General features: G+C 45.0%; 5 protein-coding genes across 5 annotated transcripts; 4 read left to right on the plus strand and 1 right to left on the minus strand.

Annotated features, from left to right (window-relative positions):
- Positions 1 to 1,750: 1,750 nt before the first annotated feature.
- Positions 1,751 to 3,781, minus strand: LOC128711487 (nucleobindin-2). The gene is made up of 4 exons (XM_053806365.1): positions 3,638 to 3,781; positions 3,461 to 3,565; positions 2,502 to 3,386; positions 1,751 to 2,437 (listed from the first exon to the last, which is right to left on the minus strand). Exons 1-4 carry the CDS (start codon positions 3,779 to 3,781, stop codon positions 1,751 to 1,753), a joined length of 1,821 nt encoding a protein of 606 aa, XP_053662340.1.
- A 1,047-nt stretch (positions 3,782 to 4,828) lies between these two features.
- LOC128710818 (ADP-ribosylation factor GTPase-activating protein 2) lies at positions 4,829 to 7,489 on the plus strand. The gene is made up of 7 exons (XM_053805671.1): positions 4,829 to 4,906; positions 5,017 to 5,208; positions 5,296 to 5,427; positions 5,809 to 5,979; positions 6,161 to 6,908; positions 6,969 to 7,262; positions 7,338 to 7,489. Exons 1-7 carry the CDS (start codon positions 4,829 to 4,831, stop codon positions 7,487 to 7,489), a joined length of 1,767 nt encoding a protein of 588 aa, XP_053661646.1.
- A 4,486-nt stretch (positions 7,490 to 11,975) lies between these two features.
- On the plus strand, positions 11,976 to 13,207 carry LOC128712858 (uncharacterized). Its single transcript, XM_053807727.1, has 3 exons — positions 11,976 to 12,133; positions 12,721 to 12,780; positions 12,877 to 13,207. The coding sequence occupies exons 1-3, from the start codon at positions 11,976 to 11,978 to the stop codon at positions 13,205 to 13,207; spliced, it is 549 nt and encodes a 182-aa protein (XP_053663702.1).
- Positions 13,208 to 14,090: 883 nt separating this feature from the next.
- On the plus strand, positions 14,091 to 14,586 carry LOC128715379 (uncharacterized). The gene is made up of 2 exons (XM_053810270.1): positions 14,091 to 14,323; positions 14,430 to 14,586. The coding sequence occupies exons 1-2, from the start codon at positions 14,091 to 14,093 to the stop codon at positions 14,584 to 14,586; spliced, it is 390 nt and encodes a 129-aa protein (XP_053666245.1).
- A 1,835-nt stretch (positions 14,587 to 16,421) lies between these two features.
- Positions 16,422 to 19,067, plus strand: LOC128714719 (uncharacterized). Its single transcript, XM_053809598.1, has 4 exons — positions 16,422 to 16,494; positions 17,985 to 18,147; positions 18,663 to 18,852; positions 18,924 to 19,067. The coding sequence occupies exons 1-4, from the start codon at positions 16,422 to 16,424 to the stop codon at positions 19,065 to 19,067; spliced, it is 570 nt and encodes a 189-aa protein (XP_053665573.1).
- Positions 19,068 to 19,737: the final 670 nt, after the last annotated feature.

Below are 19,737 nucleotides of genomic sequence, written 5' to 3' on the forward strand. Positions count from 1 at the left end.
CAATCTAAAACACACCAATAGTCCTTTCTAAGTGTCCAACAAACGTCCTCCAAACTTACGTTAATTTAACGATCTTAAACCGAAAGTCACTCTGATATTACTAAGTTCCCTTTGCCGACATCGTCCTGATATACATCTAATTCGCAACATGTTTCGGTCGATTAAAAGCTACAACCAACTGCAAACTACCTTTACACTTAAATCTTCTTCTATTGCAATTATCATAATGTTTCCTTAATCTATGCGCTAAATTGTTGTTCAATCCACTGGCAGACCATTTTAAATTGAAGTTTAAAATAATTCAAATACGATTGTTGAATCAGGCTATAGAGTATGGAGAGAATACTGGTCGAGGTCGCTTAACACCCAAAATAATGAATGAAAGCCTTTAAATGTATAATTGTTCCCAGGTTCAGACAAATATGTTATTTTCATTAATTTAATTATGAGCTTACTATTACATAGCAATAAGCAAACCCTAATCGTAAACTAGTACATCCCGCAAACGGTCAGTGGAAACGTTACACAGCTTTTGTAATGTTAATCCATCTGAGAAAAAAATCCGTTAATGAAGCAGGTAACGAATTAGTACAGATATAGGACATCTTATGGTAAGATCGATCCCCAAATCTGGCGTTAAAAGCTGAGCAAGTAGTTTATCCGATTGCCGTAGAACGTCATTTATAACAAATGTACAAGCAAATGATTACATTAGTGAGCAATGCGCTCTGATGTAGTAATGCCGGGCCCTGAATTGTTATGGTGATGTTCTATGATTTTCTGGCAAATGGTTTACTGCAATCGTACTAAAAGCTTCGCTTAGCAAGGCGCTACTACGAAGCTCACACAATAAAAGATAAAACCGAAAGGAAAGGAATTGTTATATTTCTAAGCCCGAACTGTAAACTCTAATTGTAACTCCCTGTCAACTATGTAAAATGAAATGATATACACATATTTATACATTAAAGCTGAACCCTCGTGGTACAACGTAATACAGTTGTGTTTGTACATTTTTTTTTATTAGAGAAACATAAAATAATTAATATAAAATCACTTCGCTGCATGGAAGATTAGTGTACAGCTGTAGCATTAAAAACACAACAGATTCCACCAACTTTTCTTAAGTTTTGCAAACAGCTGTCATTTCAACAGAATAAATGCAGCGCCACTCTGCGCCACCATAAAATAACTTTTTATTGTACACAGCCTATTAACAGCAAAAGTTCGGAAAAGTTTCGTTACACATTTCGTAGGAAACGCCACGCATTAAATTTAAAGGCCTGATACTACCTTGTAGAATACAGTGTTATTGGCAATTGATTTTATTTTCGTTTTCGCTAGACTATTTCATACGAGAAAAAAGAGTAAAAAAGAACATTAAACGGTACAAGTTTTTCTACATTCTACAGTAATTTCATCACAAAGTATTATTCAAGATAATTGCTGATTAGTCTGCTGATAAATGTAGTGGTAATGTTAGTTTCACGTCAATGCGAACACCTGTTTACCGGTCAGAGAGAGGAAAGGATATTTCGTTTATGGAATCAGCGCTTGTTATTAGTTTTGCTGTTGTAATACCTTATCGTTTCGCTTATAAACCCCTTGTGCCTATCTATATGTATGCCATTTGCTTCGCAAAATGTGTATTTCTGTGTTTGTGTAGAAGCTGCTTCATCGCTGAACAATTTGCGCTCCCGTTTCGTTTGGCTTGATTTGGCGTCTTCGATATCCCGGCGAACTGCGAGTTCTAATGTTTCACCTGTGCTACTGATGGTTGTGACGGAGCTGCTGCAGCTGCTGCTGGTGGTTGCTGTTGCTGCTGTGGTTGTTGCACTGGCGGTGCAACATTTCCGACGGGTTGCTGCTGTGCTGGCTGCTGTTGCTGTACAGCTGGCTGTGGTACATGTTGCTGTTGCTGTACAGCTGGCTGTGGTACATGTTGCTGTTGGACAGGTGCCTGCTGGTGTGGTGGCTGTACATTGTTACTAGCCTGCTGTTGATGATATTGAGAATTTTGCGGTATCTGGTTCGACTGAATTTGCTGCTGTTGCTGCTGTGCGTATTGAGCTTGTTGTTGATGTTGTTGTTGCTGCTGTTGCTGTACATGATGCTGCGCTGGGGCAGGTTGACCTTGGTAATGAGGCGCGCCTTGCTGACCCGTGTATACGGTCGACTGTTGGCCAGTGTAAGAAGGATTTGGCTGAATCTGGTGTGGCTGCACATTATCATAGACCTGGTTGGGATAGACATTTATCGGCTGGCCGTGAGTGTTATATGCTGGTGGCGGAGGTCCCTGCTGATGATGTTGTTGTTGCTGGTATTGTGGCTGTTGCTGCTGTTGCTGATGATACTGTTGCTGTTGCATCTGCTGTTGCTGCTGGTAGTGTGGAACCTGTTGCTGAGGAATGGCATTAGGATGCACTTGGTATTGACCCTGGAAATAAAAAAATAAGTTAATTCTCTATTCCACGCATAATATCTTTCATTCGTAGCCTTACATCAGCTCCCGGATGATATCCTTGGGGCATATTAGGATGTGGCGGCAGCTTGCCCTCCGCAATCAGTCGCTGAATCTCTTCCTGGCGACGTCGCTCAAACTCCACGTACTCCTCGTGCGTAAACTGTGGTTCATGGTCGACCGTGTCCCATCCCGGATCTTTCTGGAACTCGTCTCGTTTCGTCTGTTCGAGGAACTCCTCGAAGCTGATCAGCCCATCCTTGTTCGTATCCGCCTCCTTAAACACGTGTTCCCGCATACGCTCCATTTCCTCCGCCCTCTCCTTCATGTCGTCCTCCGGCGCACCGGCTTGATACATCTTGTTCAGCTCGTTAATGAACAGCACCTTTACCTCGTTCTCATCCCACATATTGTTACCGTCCAAATCGTGCAGCATGAAGAACGTTTTCGGATCGAAATCCTGCCCGTCCATGTGATCCTGCTTTTCCCACACCTCCTCCAGTTGCGCCTTGTTGCCCGGGTGGTGAATTTTTTCATGATTATCATGTTTGGCCTGCTGGCGCTTGAGGTCCTCCTCGTACGCTTTCCGGTGCTCCTCGTCGAGATTGCGAAGTTTTTCCTGCTTTTCAAACTCCTTCTGCAGTTCGTATTGTTTGAATTCCTCCCGCCGACGGCGATCGTTCTCCATCAGGTCCTGGGAAGTCTTCAGAATTAGCTTCTTTAAATCGTCAATTTCGAACGTGTGTGGATTCGAGTGATCCAAATGCTCGCTAATTTTCAGATGATCTCGATCGATTTCGTTCGTCAGCTCAAACTGTTTCGTCGCCAATTCCTTCAATCGCTGCAGCTCCACTCGCTTCAGCTCGTCCAATCGCGATCGTACATGATGGCCGACGTACTCGAGCTCTTGAGCTATCACGCCGGACTATGAGGGACAACAGAATGAATTGGAAATAAAGCAATGCAATCCCAGCATATGTCTGCCTCAAATACACTTACCCTGATATCGGATTCCGCTGCCTTTTGCAACTTTTCCGCAAAAACAGGATCACTTTCGAGCACACTAACAACCTCCTGAAGGTACTTATTGTACTCAATAATGTTCTGCAAAGAAAAACAAATATAAAACCACGTCATGCATAGCGAATCCCACACACGTTCAAGCAGAAAGCATACCTCCATACGTTCCACGTTGCTGTCATCGTGCTTTTCTTCCTTCTCTGGTGCTTTCGGTTTTTGCGTCACAACCGGAAGCCCCAAAAGGGATGGCACCAGACCGGCAACCAACAGCAGCACCACTATGCTGCCATTTCGGTTCATTGTGTTTGGAAGCTTGTTTCACTTCCGGCCTGTTGTGTCGTAAACGAAACAACACTGTGATTTTAATGGCACTGCTGCTGAAATCGATAGAAGATTGCAAACTCTATAAGATAAGGATCCGATAAGAGACTGTGTCGGAGTGCGGTATCACTACACTTTGTAGGATTCCAATTAAACTGTACAGTCCACAGCAACCGTCAAGGCCACTGGGGCAGAAAACCTTGGAGTGCGTTGGAAGTATTCTCAACAATGGATCGGAGAGTTCTACCACTGTTTGTTTTATGCCAGACAAACTAAATAGAATTATGCTGAAAAGGCTATTTGCTGACGAAATATTTCGACAAAATGTACAAAAGACCACGTACGTACTATCAGGGCAGCCCAAACAGGAAAGTCAATTGTGATTGTTTTCAGACGTCATGTTTGGAGGCTGTCATCTGGTTTCTTCGTGGCATTGTGCCAAGATGGCTACAAGAAGATAGGGCGAGACTATTTCCTCTTTATTTAGTGAAAATACAGATCATATCACAATAGCTGAAGAATATACAATCACTAGTGCTGGTTTGATATTCATCATTAGTGTTCTTAATCATCACAATTCTGGTTTTTATTTCTTGCTTCAGTGCGTATATCTCACGCTAGTCATCTTGGTACAGTAAACTCCAGCTGTCACCAACATTGCAACGTCAGAGCGTGTCACGTCAAAACTGTGAAAAAACGAAAGAAAGGGAAAAAGTAAAGTGTTGGTTGTGTCGCTCCCCAAAAAGATTCCAGTAAAAACCCATTAATTTCCGATTTTACCTTCGGAAATTGATTGGGAGGTGTATTGTGCTCTGTGGCCCTTGTTTTCCCAACAGTATTGTTGTAAAATTCGTACCTCACGATCTTGTTTTCCACGCGTATCGATAGTAGGTGTTTGCACTGGAATTCCCCATTCGGTAGCGCGCTGCTTGTCCCCTCTCCGATCTGCAAGTAGTATACGTGTTTGAATTAATTGGCGATTAGTTGGCTCAAGATTTGCCCTACTGCAACAGCAAGCGCTCGAAAATGGCTGGTGGAAGTTCGCCCTTGAAGGAGGACATTGATGCCATTTTCCATCGATTGCGATCACAGGCAACGAACAAGGTAAGAACGACGGTGGGATGGGGACAGTGTCACCACCCTTCACAAACACATGACGTGTGGGGTTGAATGTGTCCTTCAGCACTGGTAACTGATTTTCTTCTTGCTTGTAGAGCTGTTTCGACTGTGGAGCGAAAAATCCTACCTGGTCCTCGGTAACGTACGGTGTGTTCATTTGCATCGATTGTTCCGCGGTGCACCGGAATCTGGGCGTGCACCTGACGTTTGTACGGTCCACCAATCTGGACACGAACTGGACCTGGTTGCAAATCCGCCAGATGCAGGTTGGAGGTAACGCAAATGCGGTAAGTATCTAAGGGCTAATGTTTTCATGGTAACTTTCCCAAAGCGATGGGTAATTTAATTAACGGTATCCTTTCCCATATTTGCAGGCACAATTCTTTCGTCAGCATAATTGCAACACCACCGATGCGCAACAAAAATACACCTCACGGGCTGCCCAACTGTACAAGGATAAGTTGCTAAACAAAGCTCAACAGTCGCTACAGCTGTACGGAACAACGGTGAGCAAGATATACCACAGTGTGTGTACCTGTTGCCACGTGTGTTTTAAATAACAAGTGTATTGCTTTTTGGCATTCTGATTGTATTGAAACAAACAATCTAAATTTTATGTTTTGAAACATCTTCTAAATTTACACTGATTGCATAAAGTCTTTCCACGTCACCGCAACTTATTGCGGCCACGCATCTCAGAAAATGTTTTAATTGAAACGCACCTAATTTAGACCACACGAAAAGGGAACCTCATTGTGGCTCATTGTGAAACAAACTAAACTTGGGTCACGATTTGTGTCTCTTTCATCATAAACCAACTGCTAAAATTGGCAATTTCCATTTTCGCTATTCCCATCCCGCGTATCGATTGTTACCGTTGCGCACAGCTGCACATTGACCAAGTACACGACCTGAACACTGCCGGCGATAAGAAGGAGGTAGACTTTTTTGCAGACTGTGACAACTTCGACGGTGACACCATTGTGCCACAGACGGGTAAGGATGAGCGTAACAACAATCCCAGCGTCAGGCCGAAAATCGAGACGGAGCAGGAGAACGTAAGTATAAACTTGCTTTACTACTCGTTTAACTGGAAGCAACAGCAACAAGATAGGTATCATTTTGGTGCATTTGCTTTGCGAATTTGTTTTTGTTGCTGCTTAATTGTGGATGGTATTGTTGCTTGTTAATCCAAACATTCTCAAAGTTGATCAATTCTATCTTCTCTTTTTCCTGCAGATTCCCAAATTGGCTTCCCTTAGCGCAACGGTCGATCCTTCTGCTGGACCACGGGTAGATTTCCTCATGTCAGAGGTTCCGGCCGAACCGGTCAAATCAACGATCGGTGTGCGAAAGATTCAACCGAAGAAAGGTGGACTTGGTGCAAAAAAGGGTGGCCTTGGTGCAACACGCGTCAAAACCAACTTTGCCGAAATAGAGGAACGAGCCAATATGGCTGACAAGCTGAAGCTTGCAACCGCCCCGGAGAAGGTGATCACCGAGGAAGAAAAGGCAGAAACACTGGCCAGTGTTCGGCTCGCCTACCAAGACCTTTCGATCAAGCAGCACAAGGAGGAGGAAAAGCTGAAAGCGATCGATCCCAACAAGGCGAAACAAATCGAGCGACTAGGGATGGGATTTGGCCGAGCAGCCGGTGTTTCACACTCCGCACTGACCGATATGAAAACGCTAACACAAGAGGAAACCACACGAAGTGGTGCATCGGTTACGAAATCGTACGATCGGGACGATTCTTCTAGCGGTGTTGGAGGCGGCAGCAACAGCGGCAACGGAGGCAACGATTTTTTCGATGATTATTCCATAATCTACGGGTTTTCGGGTAGCGGTAAGGGTGCCGATATGAGTGAAGCGACACAGATGGGCTTTGATACGCTCGAGCCGATCGACAGCAAGCGTCCGACGGTGAAAACGATGTTCTCGCCAGCAGGAGGAGGAAGCTTAAAGGGGGGAGCAACCAGTATAAGTGGTAAGCGTGTACATCTTTAACTTATTTGTCAATAAACTAAAAATAATCCATGCACTTCAGATCAACCAACATACAGCCGCGCTGGTGGAAGTAGCAGCAGCAGCAGTAACGGCAGCAGCAATCGAAGAAATGGTAGCAATCAGTCGCAACCCGTCGACAATAGCGATGTGGCGCAGAAAAAGTTCGGCTCTGCCAAAGGCATCTCGTCCGATCAGTTCTTTGGAGACGAACAGTCGGGTTATGATCGATCCGCAAACCTATCGAAGTTCCAGGGTTCCACCAGCATCTCTTCCGCCGACTATTTCGGCCACGGTTCGTCATCGATGGGTTCGGGTGGTGGCGGTGGAAGATCCGGTACGTGCCCTTCATATTCTCCGTTGTAAAGATAGAGCATGTTACTGATTTAGTACAGTTAAATTCACGTTTTAGGCGGTTCTCGTGGCCCAGCACTGCAATACAACGGTCCAGACTTGGAGGACGTGAGGGAAAGTGTGCGGCAGGGCGTCACAAAGGTGGCCGGTCGTCTCAGTTCGCTGGCGAGCGATGTGATGAACTCCATTCAGGATAAATATGGGTACTGAAGCGTGCATCAAACAGTACCGCGATTGCGTCTAAAGCACGTGCGCACGGATCACAATCAACACTATTTTACAAAGCTAACAAGCGCCGCAAAGGACCAACCGCTGGTTATATTTTGATTGGACGGTAAAGTTTAAGGGTCAATTGTGCGCTTCTGTTGCTGATTGTTTAAAGTATGTTTAGTTAATGTGTATGTACTATAAAGTGTCGCTTGTTGAAATACAAAACTGCAACTCTGTCCATCGTTCCGTCAGCATTCATGAGGGCAGAGCAAGAAGCGAAAAGTACTGCTTCAGAATTAAAGTCGGTTGTTTTACGTTATAGTTTTAGGTGCAATTAGCAGCACCATAGTGTAGGAAAGAATATTCGGAAGCTAAATGTTTTGTAATACGATTATGTTTTAGTTTCCGTTTTGATGCTTCTTATTATCTACATACATGAAGTTTGTGCCTTGTTTTTCATTCTTGTTTACAATATTTTATCATCCAAAAACCATTAACGAAGATGGCTTAATGATCTTCACACGACGGCGCCTTATAGAAAATGCGCATCCATTCTAGGCAATAGGCGATAAGAATTAGCAACATATAGGCACACAAGGGCTCCACGTATATGCGCCTGCCAGGAAAAAAGACGCAACTTAGCAGCAAAAAAAATACATTAATCATCCTGTACTGCTTCAAATTTCGGGATTATACTGCAGAGAAAGACAGTTCGTTCGATATAGCACCACGGATACAGAAAAAAGCGTAGTAATAAGCAGCCTTCCTCTTTATAATACCCTCCCCGCATAACTTTGTACCACTTTAATTCCACCTTATTCTTCCCACCCAACTCTGGATTACTGGAGTAACTGGATTTGCGCCACAGTAAAGGGAACAAAACACGCGTACGGTATCGTCCTTTCCAGTGGTCCGTTTGTGATCAGTTGCGAAACGTGCATCCGATACGTACCCGTTTGCCATTTGTACGTTGGCTCAGTTGTTAAACGAACGTTAGGAATGTTAAGCAAGGCAAGTGTTAACGTTGTTTGTACATTTGTAAAATTTTAGCATCAAACGATGGGCGGCAGATGGTGGGGTTCGTGCATTATGTGTAACTTAAAGGAGCACTCGCCAGTACGATGCGGTCCCGAAGGCGATATAAAAACGATACGTTCGTATGTTGATTACAATAAAGGCTCTACTCTGTGCATACTTGTAAACAGGTTATGGAATAGAACAGGAAACTTGTATATTACGCTGTCATAACTATTAATGGGAAATCCGGAGTGGATTCATTCATTGGGATTGAGATTCATGAATCTACTAGGTTCTAATTTCACCTGAGCGACATCCCGTCACGGACCTGATCATCAAAGACTTCCACCCACGATATCGCAGAGACATAGAACGGTGGGGGGCGAATTCCGAACGCGATATTACATTCCGAAGCTGTTGTTGGAATTCATCCGGCTACAATGTGGTTGCCAGCATTGCAAGATTAGGAACTAAACCTAGGAGTGTCCTAATGCATAATATTTCCCGACCAGCGTGTAGCAGTGAACCAGCGAGCATTTATGCAAACCGGGACCAATAGTCCTGGTCGTGGGGTGTCATCCTGAGATGCGCTGAGGTGCACTCGAATTAACTTATGCATTGCTTCGTCTATTTCAGCGACTCGGCGATTTATCGCCAAAAGATGTGTCCCTAGGGAAATAATCAGCGTCTGGGGTACACGGGGTCAGGCTCATATAACACCCTATTACAGTTCTTCAGGTCTACAGCAAAAGTGCCCCTTAAAAGTCCTATAGATTTTTTTTTTATTTAAAATCCGCCTCAGCTATTACATTGGAACAGTACGGTAAGAGCTCGATTACAATTCGCTAACATTCCTATAAATCCTCTTGTTGCTGTCGGGGATCCGACCAGAACAAAAACCATCGCTTTTTTGCCTTTACAATATTTTTTTATTCAGACTTTTCTTCCAACAATTTGCCGGCCAGGATCCAACAAATGCTCCTTGTGGTAGGCTCCTTCATGTCACCATTCGGGTCCTAGCCTATCGGGCTCTTATCGAGCTGCTACCGGACTCTTATCGGGCTCCTATCGAGCTCTTAAAGGGCTCGTAAAGGGCTCTTATCAAGCTGTTATCGGGCTCCTATTGGGCGCCAATCGAACTTTAATCGGGCTAGTGTAGGGCACTTTTCAGGCCCCTATTGGACTCTTATCGCGCTCCCCAACAAGTTGTTTTCGGACTCTATTTGGGTTTTTATCAGGCTCTTATTGGACTCCTATCGGGCTACTAGTGTACGGTTATCGGATGGTTTCAATCTGATAGCTCAGTCCGGTTCTACGGCTATAGGTTTTCTGTAGGACTGTTATAGGGCAGTTGTAGGACTGCTATTGAACTATTATAGGGTCCTGTAGGAGTCAGATAAAACTTCTAAAGAACTATCTTTTGGCATTCCTATATTCTTCTCCCGTAGAGTACCCTCAATTGTAAATACGTTTTAATCATCCACTTCGAAGCCATTGTAGCCCTTGTAAAAGTTTGGGCCTCATTCGTAGTCTTACAACCGATATCCTTTGAGTTGATCCCAAGTTATTACCAATTATCATTCAAATAGTCAACGAAACGCAAAAAATAGTTTGGAATTCCATTTGTTTTAAAAATAGTGACGAGCATTGCTGAGAAAATGTTACCAGACATATGCCTGAATTCATTACCATCTAATTCTGGAAATAGATTTCGGTAAAACATGCCCCAAACTAGTGTATCGATAATGCTCATCGTAAATACTATCGTAAACGACCAGTTCAAGGGTGCAAATAAATTGTATTCATAATTTTTTTGAATTAATTTGTCCGGCTAGTACCAGCACAGGTACCACAAAGCTCAATTGACCGGTGTCTTATGGTGCGTGCGTGCGTCCGATGATGCTAAAGGCCAACCGTAATGCGTTGCCCTCTCGTCACGTATGTTCCATTATGTCCATCCGAGGATTTGCCATTCCGACGGCCGACGACGACGGTTCCCAATCAAAACGATGAAACGCGAAAACCGGTACAGAGAGTTTTGGCTGATTCTGGTAGGAAGCGGTATTCATATTCAGAGTGTGATAAAGATAACAGATACATAGCTTCACTGCGGCAGCTTTAAATATGTCTAATATGCCCGATCGTCCCACTTCCATCGGTTAGTCCAGGATGGAGTGCGTTTGGAACCGGAAGACTTGGGCAGTGGCTTTCCTGTGGACTACTACGTTGGTTCTGGCGGACATTACACCATTGTTTTTACACCAGCAATCGTTTCTTCCATATCTTCACCGCCTAAAGTAAGTCTGTTAAGTGTGGTGCAAGTTATGAAACTAGCTTTGCAGGGTGTCCTCTTACAGTTTTTAAGTTGTGTTGCGTTATTAATTATCAAGCTATTGTACGAAATGTCAAGTGGATCGAACCAAAAGAAAACCATCATGATCTTAGTTTAGCTTAAGTTTCTGGTTTGGAAAGTGTCACATTAATTATTGTGTTTACCCATTCTTTGCCCAAAACATAAAACTTTCAAGTTTCAAGTTTCAAGTTGTTAAGTCAACAAGAAGAGTTAATTTAACAAATTGTACAAAATTTTAAACCGAGCAAGCCCGGGATAAGGCTCATAACTGGGAGGAAATGCCCGTAGCTGTTTAACTTCGGTAAACTTTGTCGATCATACGGCCTTTGGCCGTCATAATGGAAATAAATAAATAAATAAATGTACAAAATTTTAACATTTCGGAAGTGATAATATGATAAACAGCAATTAATAAGAAGTCAACTCGTGCTGCTGGAAGAGTAATGATCGCCCAATAAAGACATTGGTACGGTTGGTGTTTTTTACAATCATTACTGAAACAACAGAATGTGGCCTTCGTAAAACCTGTACGACAAACTCGGACACGATACGTCAGGAGCGCAACCGTTTTTTGAAAAATGCAATCAACCACGTGTGTGCGCTTCCGCTAAATAAACCGTCCGTCGTGACGTTGCTCTCATTGCGAGAGAGAGAGAGAGAGAGAGAAAATATCGCTCGCGGAACTTAGTACTAGTTGGTTGCTAAGAAACGTAAATCCAAGATACCGTGTCATCGCCACGTGTTTGTTTCCGCATGAATGACAACCGATTATTTCGTTAGCATGGCGTCCAGCTCATTGAAGCTTGTTAATGAATAAACTGAAACCGAATGGATTTTTAATGGATCAAAATGCACGATTGCCGGTTGATTTATCATTGGGGCCCATCTGTACAACAGACCACAGATGCGGCCATTATCCGCTGAACGAGAACGCATAACGCATAACGCGCTAGTACTTCTATGCTTCTCGCTGCTTTGGGCGCTGTTTAAGTATTTGCCGGGTTTCACCCCGTTTTGGGATTTCCACCGGTCAGCAGCATTGCTTCCTGTGTGCAAAAAGTCTTCATGCATCTGGCATGATGGATAGTGATGCAGTTGCCGTTTGGATCGCTCAGAATGAGGACGCTCTATACGATCTACTTCCTTTTGGCCGCTTCGTTCTTCGCGGGCATTGTGATAGCGGGTGTTTCACAGCTCAGCAAAGATCGTCTGGAGACATCGGTGGTTCCCGAGGTGGCAGTTCGCAGCAAGAGGCAGCTGTTGCCTATTCTCGGGTAGGGGGTTTTTAATGTATTTAAGGTGTTGTGTGACAAAAGAGCAGCAGTGGTCTAAGTGAAGTAATGCTTCCGTTTTTTCTTTGTTTGTTGTCGGTGAGGTTTAGGATTTAAAGTGATTTACATTTATGATGCTTTGAATGCTCGGGCTTTCAAATGCTTTTATGCTAGATTTGCTAGTCCCATTCTACGTAGTCCCAGGAAAATTACGAAACATTCAAATATTGCGCTAAAGTGGGAATTAACGCAATAATATGTCGAAGAACTCAATAGTTTACTAAAAATCATGTCAAAATGTATAAAAACAGGCCACTGAATTGATAAATGTGCATAATAAGTTGTTCGAGGAATCAAAAAAACAAAACAATTACTTCCTTCAAGGACATCGTGTTGCAGTAAGTTCGATAGCTATGCTTCCAGTGCTAAGCCGCCGCAGTGTTAATGTTCACGGTTGTGACTTATGAGGAAACTGAAGTAATGTTAGCAATCCCACATATTGTGTATTGCGCCGACAGTTCAGTAGAAATACAAGATGAAATTACAAATAACAAATATTTAAATCCACTCGTTCTCCATCTTGATTGCAGGGGTTTCAATGGAGTTTCCGGTTCTAATGCTGCCGCGAACGCTCTCAGTCAAAACATTGGGTAAGTGGCCGGGGACGGAAAAGCAGGCGCGGCCTTTAGATGCCAAGTCTTATCGCTAATGTGGTTTCTCTATTTGTTTCGTTTGTCTATGCCCAGTGGGTTAGGCTTTTCCAGCTCGAATGCAAATGCTAACGCCTTCAACCAGCAGAACGGTCCGAACGGAGCCGGAGCGTCGGCCGCCAATGCGCAGGCCCAATCGTTCCAGAGCAATGGACCGCTCGGTTCGTTCGGTGCGTCCGCTGCCCACGCGTCCAGCATGGCTATCAGTGCCGGTCCGGGTGGGCCAGCCGGTTCGGCGGGTTTCTCCGGTAGCCAGACGTACAACTTGCTGGGAATGCGACCGATTTCGATAGCCTATTCCACCGGATTTTCCTTCACCAACGGCAGGGTGGCTCCCGCGAATGCGATTAGCATTGCACAGGGCTGAGCGGAATGCAATGCAAACGACCATCTATGTATTTTACTGATTAATTAGCCAATAAGTTGATGTATAATCGTGCAGCTATTTGTTTTAACTTTCCACTGTCACAAACTGTTCCTCATCTGCGAATGAATCGTCCTACTACCAACAGCTTCCCAGCTTACAAAGCATATTTAATAGCGCCAATAAGTTGCAAGTGACTTGATCTACGTATGGTTAGCGTAAATAAAAATGCCTTATCGCTCCAATACTGCTGCTGTTATTTTTTTTGTATTTTTTCAGTTGTATAACCAATACAATCAACAGCGGCAATGGTGCTTAAAGCTTTTAACAGCTTTGGACGGCATTCCAACATCTACTTAAAAAATTGGACTCCTTCGAAATTGTTTTTAATTCTCGTAAGTTTCCCCAAAGTGTGTCAAGTTGTGATAGGGAAAACTGCTTAATTTTCAACATTCGGCTGTCCAACTCAAAATGTCCTCGAACAACCCCCACTTAGCCAACTCTAGCCTCAGTCCCAGCGAACATTCGTCACTAATGCATTCACACGCGAATGCGTAGTGTTTGTGCTGCATCTAGCCAGCGGGTTAGGCTGCCCCGTATGGTTGTTCGTACGGTTAACCCACACTGCTGCTTTCTCCCACGGTCCCACCACCCAGTGTGCTCCCACCCAGACAGATGCGCGGCGAATATGCGACGCAATCCCTCCAAGCCAAGATCAGCCAAGGGTCAGATCAAGCTACGCTACTCGATCATGCATTCCACGCGACGCGGTTGAGCCGGAGGTTGTTTAGTCATCGTAACTACATCGCGCTTTACAGTTAGCGATCGGTAATTAGTGCTGTTGGACGTTAGGCTGTCGCTCGCCGAAGGTACAGAAAGATTACAGATGTCTGCAGTAAAGCGCTCGGGGCAATTCTGGTGGACGGTGTGTGGTGTGCTGTTGCTGCTCGTCGGATACGTTCTGTCCAACCCGATCGAGGAGGGTGGAAACGAAAAGGATAAAGCGCTCGGCGGTGTCCCCGACGGTGGTAGCGTACACGAGGAGGTCGTTGTCGCTGCATCCCTGTACGTTCGCAAGAAGCCTGCCACGTCGCTACGGCGCCAGGAGCGTGAAGTGCGGTAAGTCTTAAGTCTTCCGTTTTGTGCAATTCGTTACGTAAGTGATAAGTGATTTTGCATCCATTCATCTCCTTTTTTGGGAACCCTTTTTGGGCGGGGTTGACAGGGACGATCACGTAACGCATCCGAGTGTGCCGCACACGAACGGGCTGGACGCGCCCGGGAAAGGCAAACCGCATCTGGGCAAGCACCAGGACAAAGTGGTGCCGAACTGGAAGAACCACGTCGTGACACCGAAAGTGGAACACCAGCGAAAACAGTGAACCAATGCGCAGGGAATGGTTCACCCAACTGGATTTGTGGCTTTGAGAATCAATCATTCCGATCAAGTTCGCCCGAAAAATCGGTCGTTCATAGATTATTGCAAAAACCGGGTTCCCCCATAAGACCGACGGCTGTTCGCGTACACATTTGTGTCCGGTTCTCAGGAGTTAATCTCGCGCGTTGCTTCATGTGACGTGCGCTAGGAGCAGAGGGTATCGGATTAGTGTCCATCGGCTTACCTTTCATGTCGTGCCGCCATAGAGAATTCGAATAATGAAGCAGAAACAATGCTGCAGTTTCATTGTTCGACGTGAAGAAAATGTGTACTGTTTGTTGATTACACGCGGTTGTATAGTAGAATAGAATATAAGTAGTATAAGAGTTTCTTTTGACATTGCTGCTAAAAATATATAAATTAAAAACTTCGTTGGCTTCGTTCTTCAATACATCAATCATAAAATGTTCATTAAAAAAACAACAAGTTGTACCTTGCAGTGCTTAAATGTTAGATTCTTAAAAACATCCTCTAGGATGATGAGTAGCGCTTCGTCTAAACAAAGCTTTGGCATGGTTCCTTGATAATCTTGGAAAGAAAAGGACTAAAAATCATCCTTCCAAGGTTCACAGTGTTTCTATTATTCGGAAACTTCACCAAACTGTTATTGCTTCTCCTATCGTCTCTGCACCTTACAGGCCCTGGTCTCAACCGAATGTAAATGCTCAACTCGCAAACGAATCGAAATTCCATTCTAAACAGCATATTCCTCACACTCCAACAGTTGGAATTTCCTCCAATTTGATGTTGGTTGTCGGCCAAAACCGTAACAGAGGAAAACATAACACCGAGCTTAAATTAAATAATTGAGGCGAAAGCCGTTTCGCCGCCTTTGCATCGCTTATCGCTGGACCGAACTTCAAAACCAGTTCTTACCCAGTGCGTGCTTAAATTGTTCGCTGCGTCAGTATTGGTAGTGTGTGGGATTCCCCCACCCCCTCCCTCCCCCCTCCTCTCACGGATCTTTGTTTGCTCGGGAACTGCAGTTTCGTATTGAAATGCGGTTCGACCGCAACGCTGCTCGATTCCCCGCATGTTTCAGACTGCTCGAATCGATAACGATCACATGCTGTGATTGAAATGGCAACAACACATTCCGGCTACCGGTTCGAACCTTGCACGTTGAATGTACCTTTTCCTAGCGTCTACTACCACCAACTAGGCGCTAATCTGGCCCATGTGCGTCACTCGTCAGGCGTTCGTTCGGGTATTGTTGAATGGTAGTGTTGGAAGATCCCTTCCCGGGAGGCAGGTCGTGTTAGCTCGTTCTTATCCCAGTTTTTTGATTGAATAAGTGCAAGCTGCTATTCTGGCTCGGAACCCCCCTTTGCAGATCAGGTCTGTGAACTATCTTTCGTCGTAACCACACCAAAAAAAAAAAAACATCTCGCTCGTCTTAACCAATCCCACCACCCAGCGAGGGGAAAACCCGATTTTAAAGCCGCCACTCCACTTCATGATCTTCGATCCGCCGCAATAGCCGTATTTCACACGACCTTCCCTCATTATCAGTTGATCCCCTCCTCACGATCTCGGGCGCAAAGTAAACAAACAAACAAACACCCGTGGACAACGTGCAGAGCGGTGCGGTCGACACCGTCTCCACCCGAAGCTCGCGACAACAGCGAACGAGATCCGAAGGACGGGACGCAGCATCTTCGTCGGTCCAGATCGAGCGGATGAATCCGGGCGCAGATCAGAGTGTTGCGAACGTTGCGTGTGACCGGTAGTGTTTGTGTTTGGCAGTGCATTTCTTTTTTTCGGAAGGATTCAGTGACGATGAACCGATTTGTTGGGGTGCTCGTACTTTCGGCGCTGGTAATCGGTGCCTTGGGTCAGAACGATGGTCGTGGTAAGTGATTGAAGCGGACACACTTCAAACTGTTCCGCGATAATGGCATGCAAAGCCCACTGCACATGTTTGATTAGTGCTCAACAATACATGTTCAAGGCTACTAGATCATTTGAATTCGTGCACGGTTTGTTTATTGTTCCTGCTCTTCAGGCGCTAAACATCAGACTAATTAAATGGCGTGTTTGAGGGGAGTTTCATGATGAAGTGCATAAATGGATTTTATGATACGGTTCGCTGAGCTGCAGTACTTAAAGCATAAATACACTGTTAAAACTCTTCATGTCCATTATTATCACAATTTGATTGCAAAATCTTAACGCTCGAACAAATAGCCAACAAATTCAACTTCAAAAAGAGATCTTCTGTATTAAATCAACAAAATCCGTAAGACATGAATAATGATTGGTGAATTAATTCCGTTTGAATAAGGAAATAAATTGGATCAGTTTGTCGTTGTTATTTTTCATTAGGTACAGGACATAGTCCACAGAAATTCGACTAGTTCCTTCGGAAGCTAGCGCTGCTTGAGGTTCAATATCTTTCAACAACACATTCTATGAGTCGACTTCAGTCAGTCCATCTTCTTGAATGTCTGGACTGGACGGCACAGGAAGCAGACATCTACGCTTCTGTTTTTCTTACCATCTCCTTGAGACAGCCTTCAAGCTTTGAATATAGCAAACAAACCGTCTAAGGTCACTTCATTAGTCGTGACCTTTCGGTTCGTCCGATCTGCCACACCAAGCGCCCCGGCGGTTAGGATTATTTTGGACACGCTCGGCACGCCGCGGATCGAATGACCTAACAAACCGGAAATACTGGTTTGTGCCGGAACAAGCGATGGCAAAAACAAACCAGATCCGGATTCACGAATTGGGTGGCATCGGTTATATTTCACGCACCGGGCCACAAGAATAAATAAGCAAAACGGATCGAACAACGCAGTGTCCAACACGCAACGCGTCCACCATTGGTTTTGGAACTGGTTTTGTTGCTGTATTATGCGGTACCCAAGAAGTTGGCAGTAAGTTTTGGGCTAACTATTGAGATCCACAAACATCAGTGTTAAAGAAAACCGAATGTTCAGTAGGAATTCCAACTCTTCCCAGTTTATTGCCACACTCCAAGCACACTTAAAAGCTCCCCCCAAAAAAATGTATTAAACCTCGACATTAAACCGGAGTCTTGTTTTGCATAAATGCAAACAAAGAGGAGTCGAAACAAATAAACCGCCCTGGTCTAGAGTTTGCCATTCGGTAGATAAAACCAAACAAAACAACTTCCCGACATGTCTGAATGATGTCGTAAGCACTGGCCAACCGAACGGGAGACATCTGTAAACCTGAGCCTGTAGTATCATTACCATATCAGTGAAACAACCTTCCCCTGTCAAGCAACTCCAACTCCTGCTGCCCAACTCCTTTCAATGCCCTACTCCTTCTTCGTCCAAATTAAAGTAAATAATTAATTAATCCAACTGCCCCCAGATGCTGCCGTGCGAGATCGGGCCGGTAATGGGTACGAGGTCCTGGTGGAGTCGTCGCTGCATGTGCGAAAGGCGAACCCGGCCGTACGACGCAACGTGCGCAGCGTGCTAGATCTGTTGGTCCCACCGGAAGCGGTACTCGTGCGCCAAAAGCGCCAGTTCGGGTGAGTTACTTCCTTTCTTTATCTCGGAAAAAAAATCCAATTCTTCGCTTGACCTTGAACGTACATTGTGCATTCCGATCTCGTACGCCATCTTAACGATCGTTTAGGTGCGACGGATTGGGCTAGTGCAGTACAGTGCTTGCCGGAATGTGTCCATCGCCTGCAGCTAAACTTTGCGAACTGCGCCTTTGAGATCAAATAAAAGCTTCATAAATAATTGCGAGCTTTATACAACAATCCCGGCAGATGTTTGTTTGCATAAGCATTACTTACTCTATCCTGTCCAACCCAGGAATTCCTTCCGCATGCCACTGTAATTCTCATCTCGTTCCCGTTGGCAGATCAAACCAAAAATTCGATCCACGTACACGGTGGTGTGTTAAATCCGCTCGATACACTTAAGTGCTTTGCTGCAAGATACACAACCAGATTAACGATCGCCATCGTTCGGCCATTGAAACACTAATGTATCAACACCTCATGCGTTTGTTTGTTGGTTTTCTTGCCCCGCACAGATTCGGTGCCTCCAGCGCGAACGCTAACGCTAACGCCTTCAACCAACAATTTGGACCGAATGGATTTGGGGCGAGTGCCGCCAATGCCGGTGCCCAATCGTTCTACAACCAGGGACCGGGTGGTGGTTTCGGCGCATCGGCTGCCAACTCTGCCTCGCAAGGTTTCTCCGCCGGGCCGGGTGGTTTCTCGGTGAGTATTGGGACCGATGCGGTGGGAGATGTGTCGTAACCTTGCCTGAATGTCTTCCCTTGCTGTTTCAGGGCTCTGCTGGACAGTCCGGCAGCCAGAGCTACAAACTGCCAGGCAATAAGGATGTGAACCTGTCGTACAGTGGTGGATTCTCCGTAGCCAACGGGCAGCCAAGCGTATCGCAGGGCAGTTCCATCAGCTTCTCCAAGAAGTAGGCGTCTTTGGCAGCACAGAAATGAGACTAGTGGACAATGACTTTTATAGCGATAAGTGAACTTGTGGGGACATTTAATATCCCGAATGGAAATAAAGCGTATGAATACCATCTTCTAGTGAAGCCCACATCTGTAAGGCAGGGTTACACAACCGAGTTTGTAGCTGTGTAGATGCCTTGGATGGCCATTTAGGTGTTGCGCCTGAATACCCTTTTTATCATTTAGATGCATTTTTCGCTCATTAAGATCCGCTGAGGCGCCATTCATGGTAATGCTACCCGGAACGGTTGCTTTCAAGAGGTGAAGACTACACGTTCTGCCCATCTGCCTTGTCCCGCACAAACAGCAACAAAAAAAAAATGACATAAATGTGTGTTGGCATGGCGCACGGAATTGATATTCCGCTGTCGTCGTACAAGCCGGACTTACGCGAAAGCCTAGTGCCGATTGACGTTTTCTCGACAATCGGGACCAGCTGGCAGATAGGGCTGCTCGTATTTGCATAATCGAACGGCTCCCGTTTTATTCTCTCGGCTGTATTCTGGATTCTGGCTGGTCATTGAGAATTTTATGTACCCACCGTTTACGTTCGTCTGATTCGGTGGTGGCCGGCGTGTTCCGCGAATTGGTGTCGCGCGTATAAGAATAACTTATCGGAAGAGAACAGGGA

This window comes from Anopheles marshallii, chromosome 3, assembly GCF_943734725.1.
Source record: "Anopheles marshallii chromosome 3, idAnoMarsDA_429_01, whole genome shotgun sequence".
In the NCBI taxonomy this organism is placed as follows: Eukaryota; Metazoa; Arthropoda; class Insecta; order Diptera; family Culicidae; genus Anopheles; species Anopheles marshallii.

Excerpts from the sequence above, each read along its gene's own strand:
- LOC128711487 (XM_053806365.1), bottom strand. The coding sequence starts at position 3,781 with ATGAACCGAAATGGCAGCATAGTGGTGCTGCTGTTGGTTGCCGGTCTG. Across the intron at positions 3,566-3,637 it reads GCAACGTGGAACGTATGGAG|AACATTATTGAGTACAATAA; the intron begins GTATGCTTTCTG and ends TTTTCTTTGCAG. Across the intron at positions 2,438-2,501 it reads GATATCATCCGGGAGCTGAT|GGTCAATACCAAGTGCATCC; the intron begins GTAAGGCTACGA and ends TTTTATTTCCAG.
- LOC128710818 (XM_053805671.1), top strand. The coding sequence starts at position 4,829 with ATGGCTGGTGGAAGTTCGCCCTTGAAGGAGGACATTGATGCCATTTTC. Across the intron at positions 5,209-5,295 it reads TTGGAGGTAACGCAAATGCG|GCACAATTCTTTCGTCAGCA; the intron begins GTAAGTATCTAA and ends CCATATTTGCAG. Across the intron at positions 5,428-5,808 it reads TACAGCTGTACGGAACAACG|CTGCACATTGACCAAGTACA; the intron begins GTGAGCAAGATA and ends CGTTGCGCACAG.
- LOC128712858 (XM_053807727.1), top strand. The coding sequence starts at position 11,976 with ATGAGGACGCTCTATACGATCTACTTCCTTTTGGCCGCTTCGTTCTTC. Across the intron at positions 12,134-12,720 it reads CAGCTGTTGCCTATTCTCGG|GGGTTTCAATGGAGTTTCCG; the intron begins GTAGGGGGTTTT and ends TCTTGATTGCAG. Across the intron at positions 12,781-12,876 it reads GCTCTCAGTCAAAACATTGG|TGGGTTAGGCTTTTCCAGCT; the intron begins GTAAGTGGCCGG and ends GTCTATGCCCAG.
- LOC128715379 (XM_053810270.1), top strand. The coding sequence starts at position 14,091 with ATGTCTGCAGTAAAGCGCTCGGGGCAATTCTGGTGGACGGTGTGTGGT. Across the intron at positions 14,324-14,429 it reads CGCCAGGAGCGTGAAGTGCG|GGACGATCACGTAACGCATC; the intron begins GTAAGTCTTAAG and ends CGGGGTTGACAG.
- LOC128714719 (XM_053809598.1), top strand. The coding sequence starts at position 16,422 with ATGAACCGATTTGTTGGGGTGCTCGTACTTTCGGCGCTGGTAATCGGT. Across the intron at positions 16,495-17,984 it reads GGGTCAGAACGATGGTCGTG|ATGCTGCCGTGCGAGATCGG; the intron begins GTAAGTGATTGA and ends AACTGCCCCCAG. Across the intron at positions 18,148-18,662 it reads CGCCAAAAGCGCCAGTTCGG|ATTCGGTGCCTCCAGCGCGA; the intron begins GTGAGTTACTTC and ends TGCCCCGCACAG.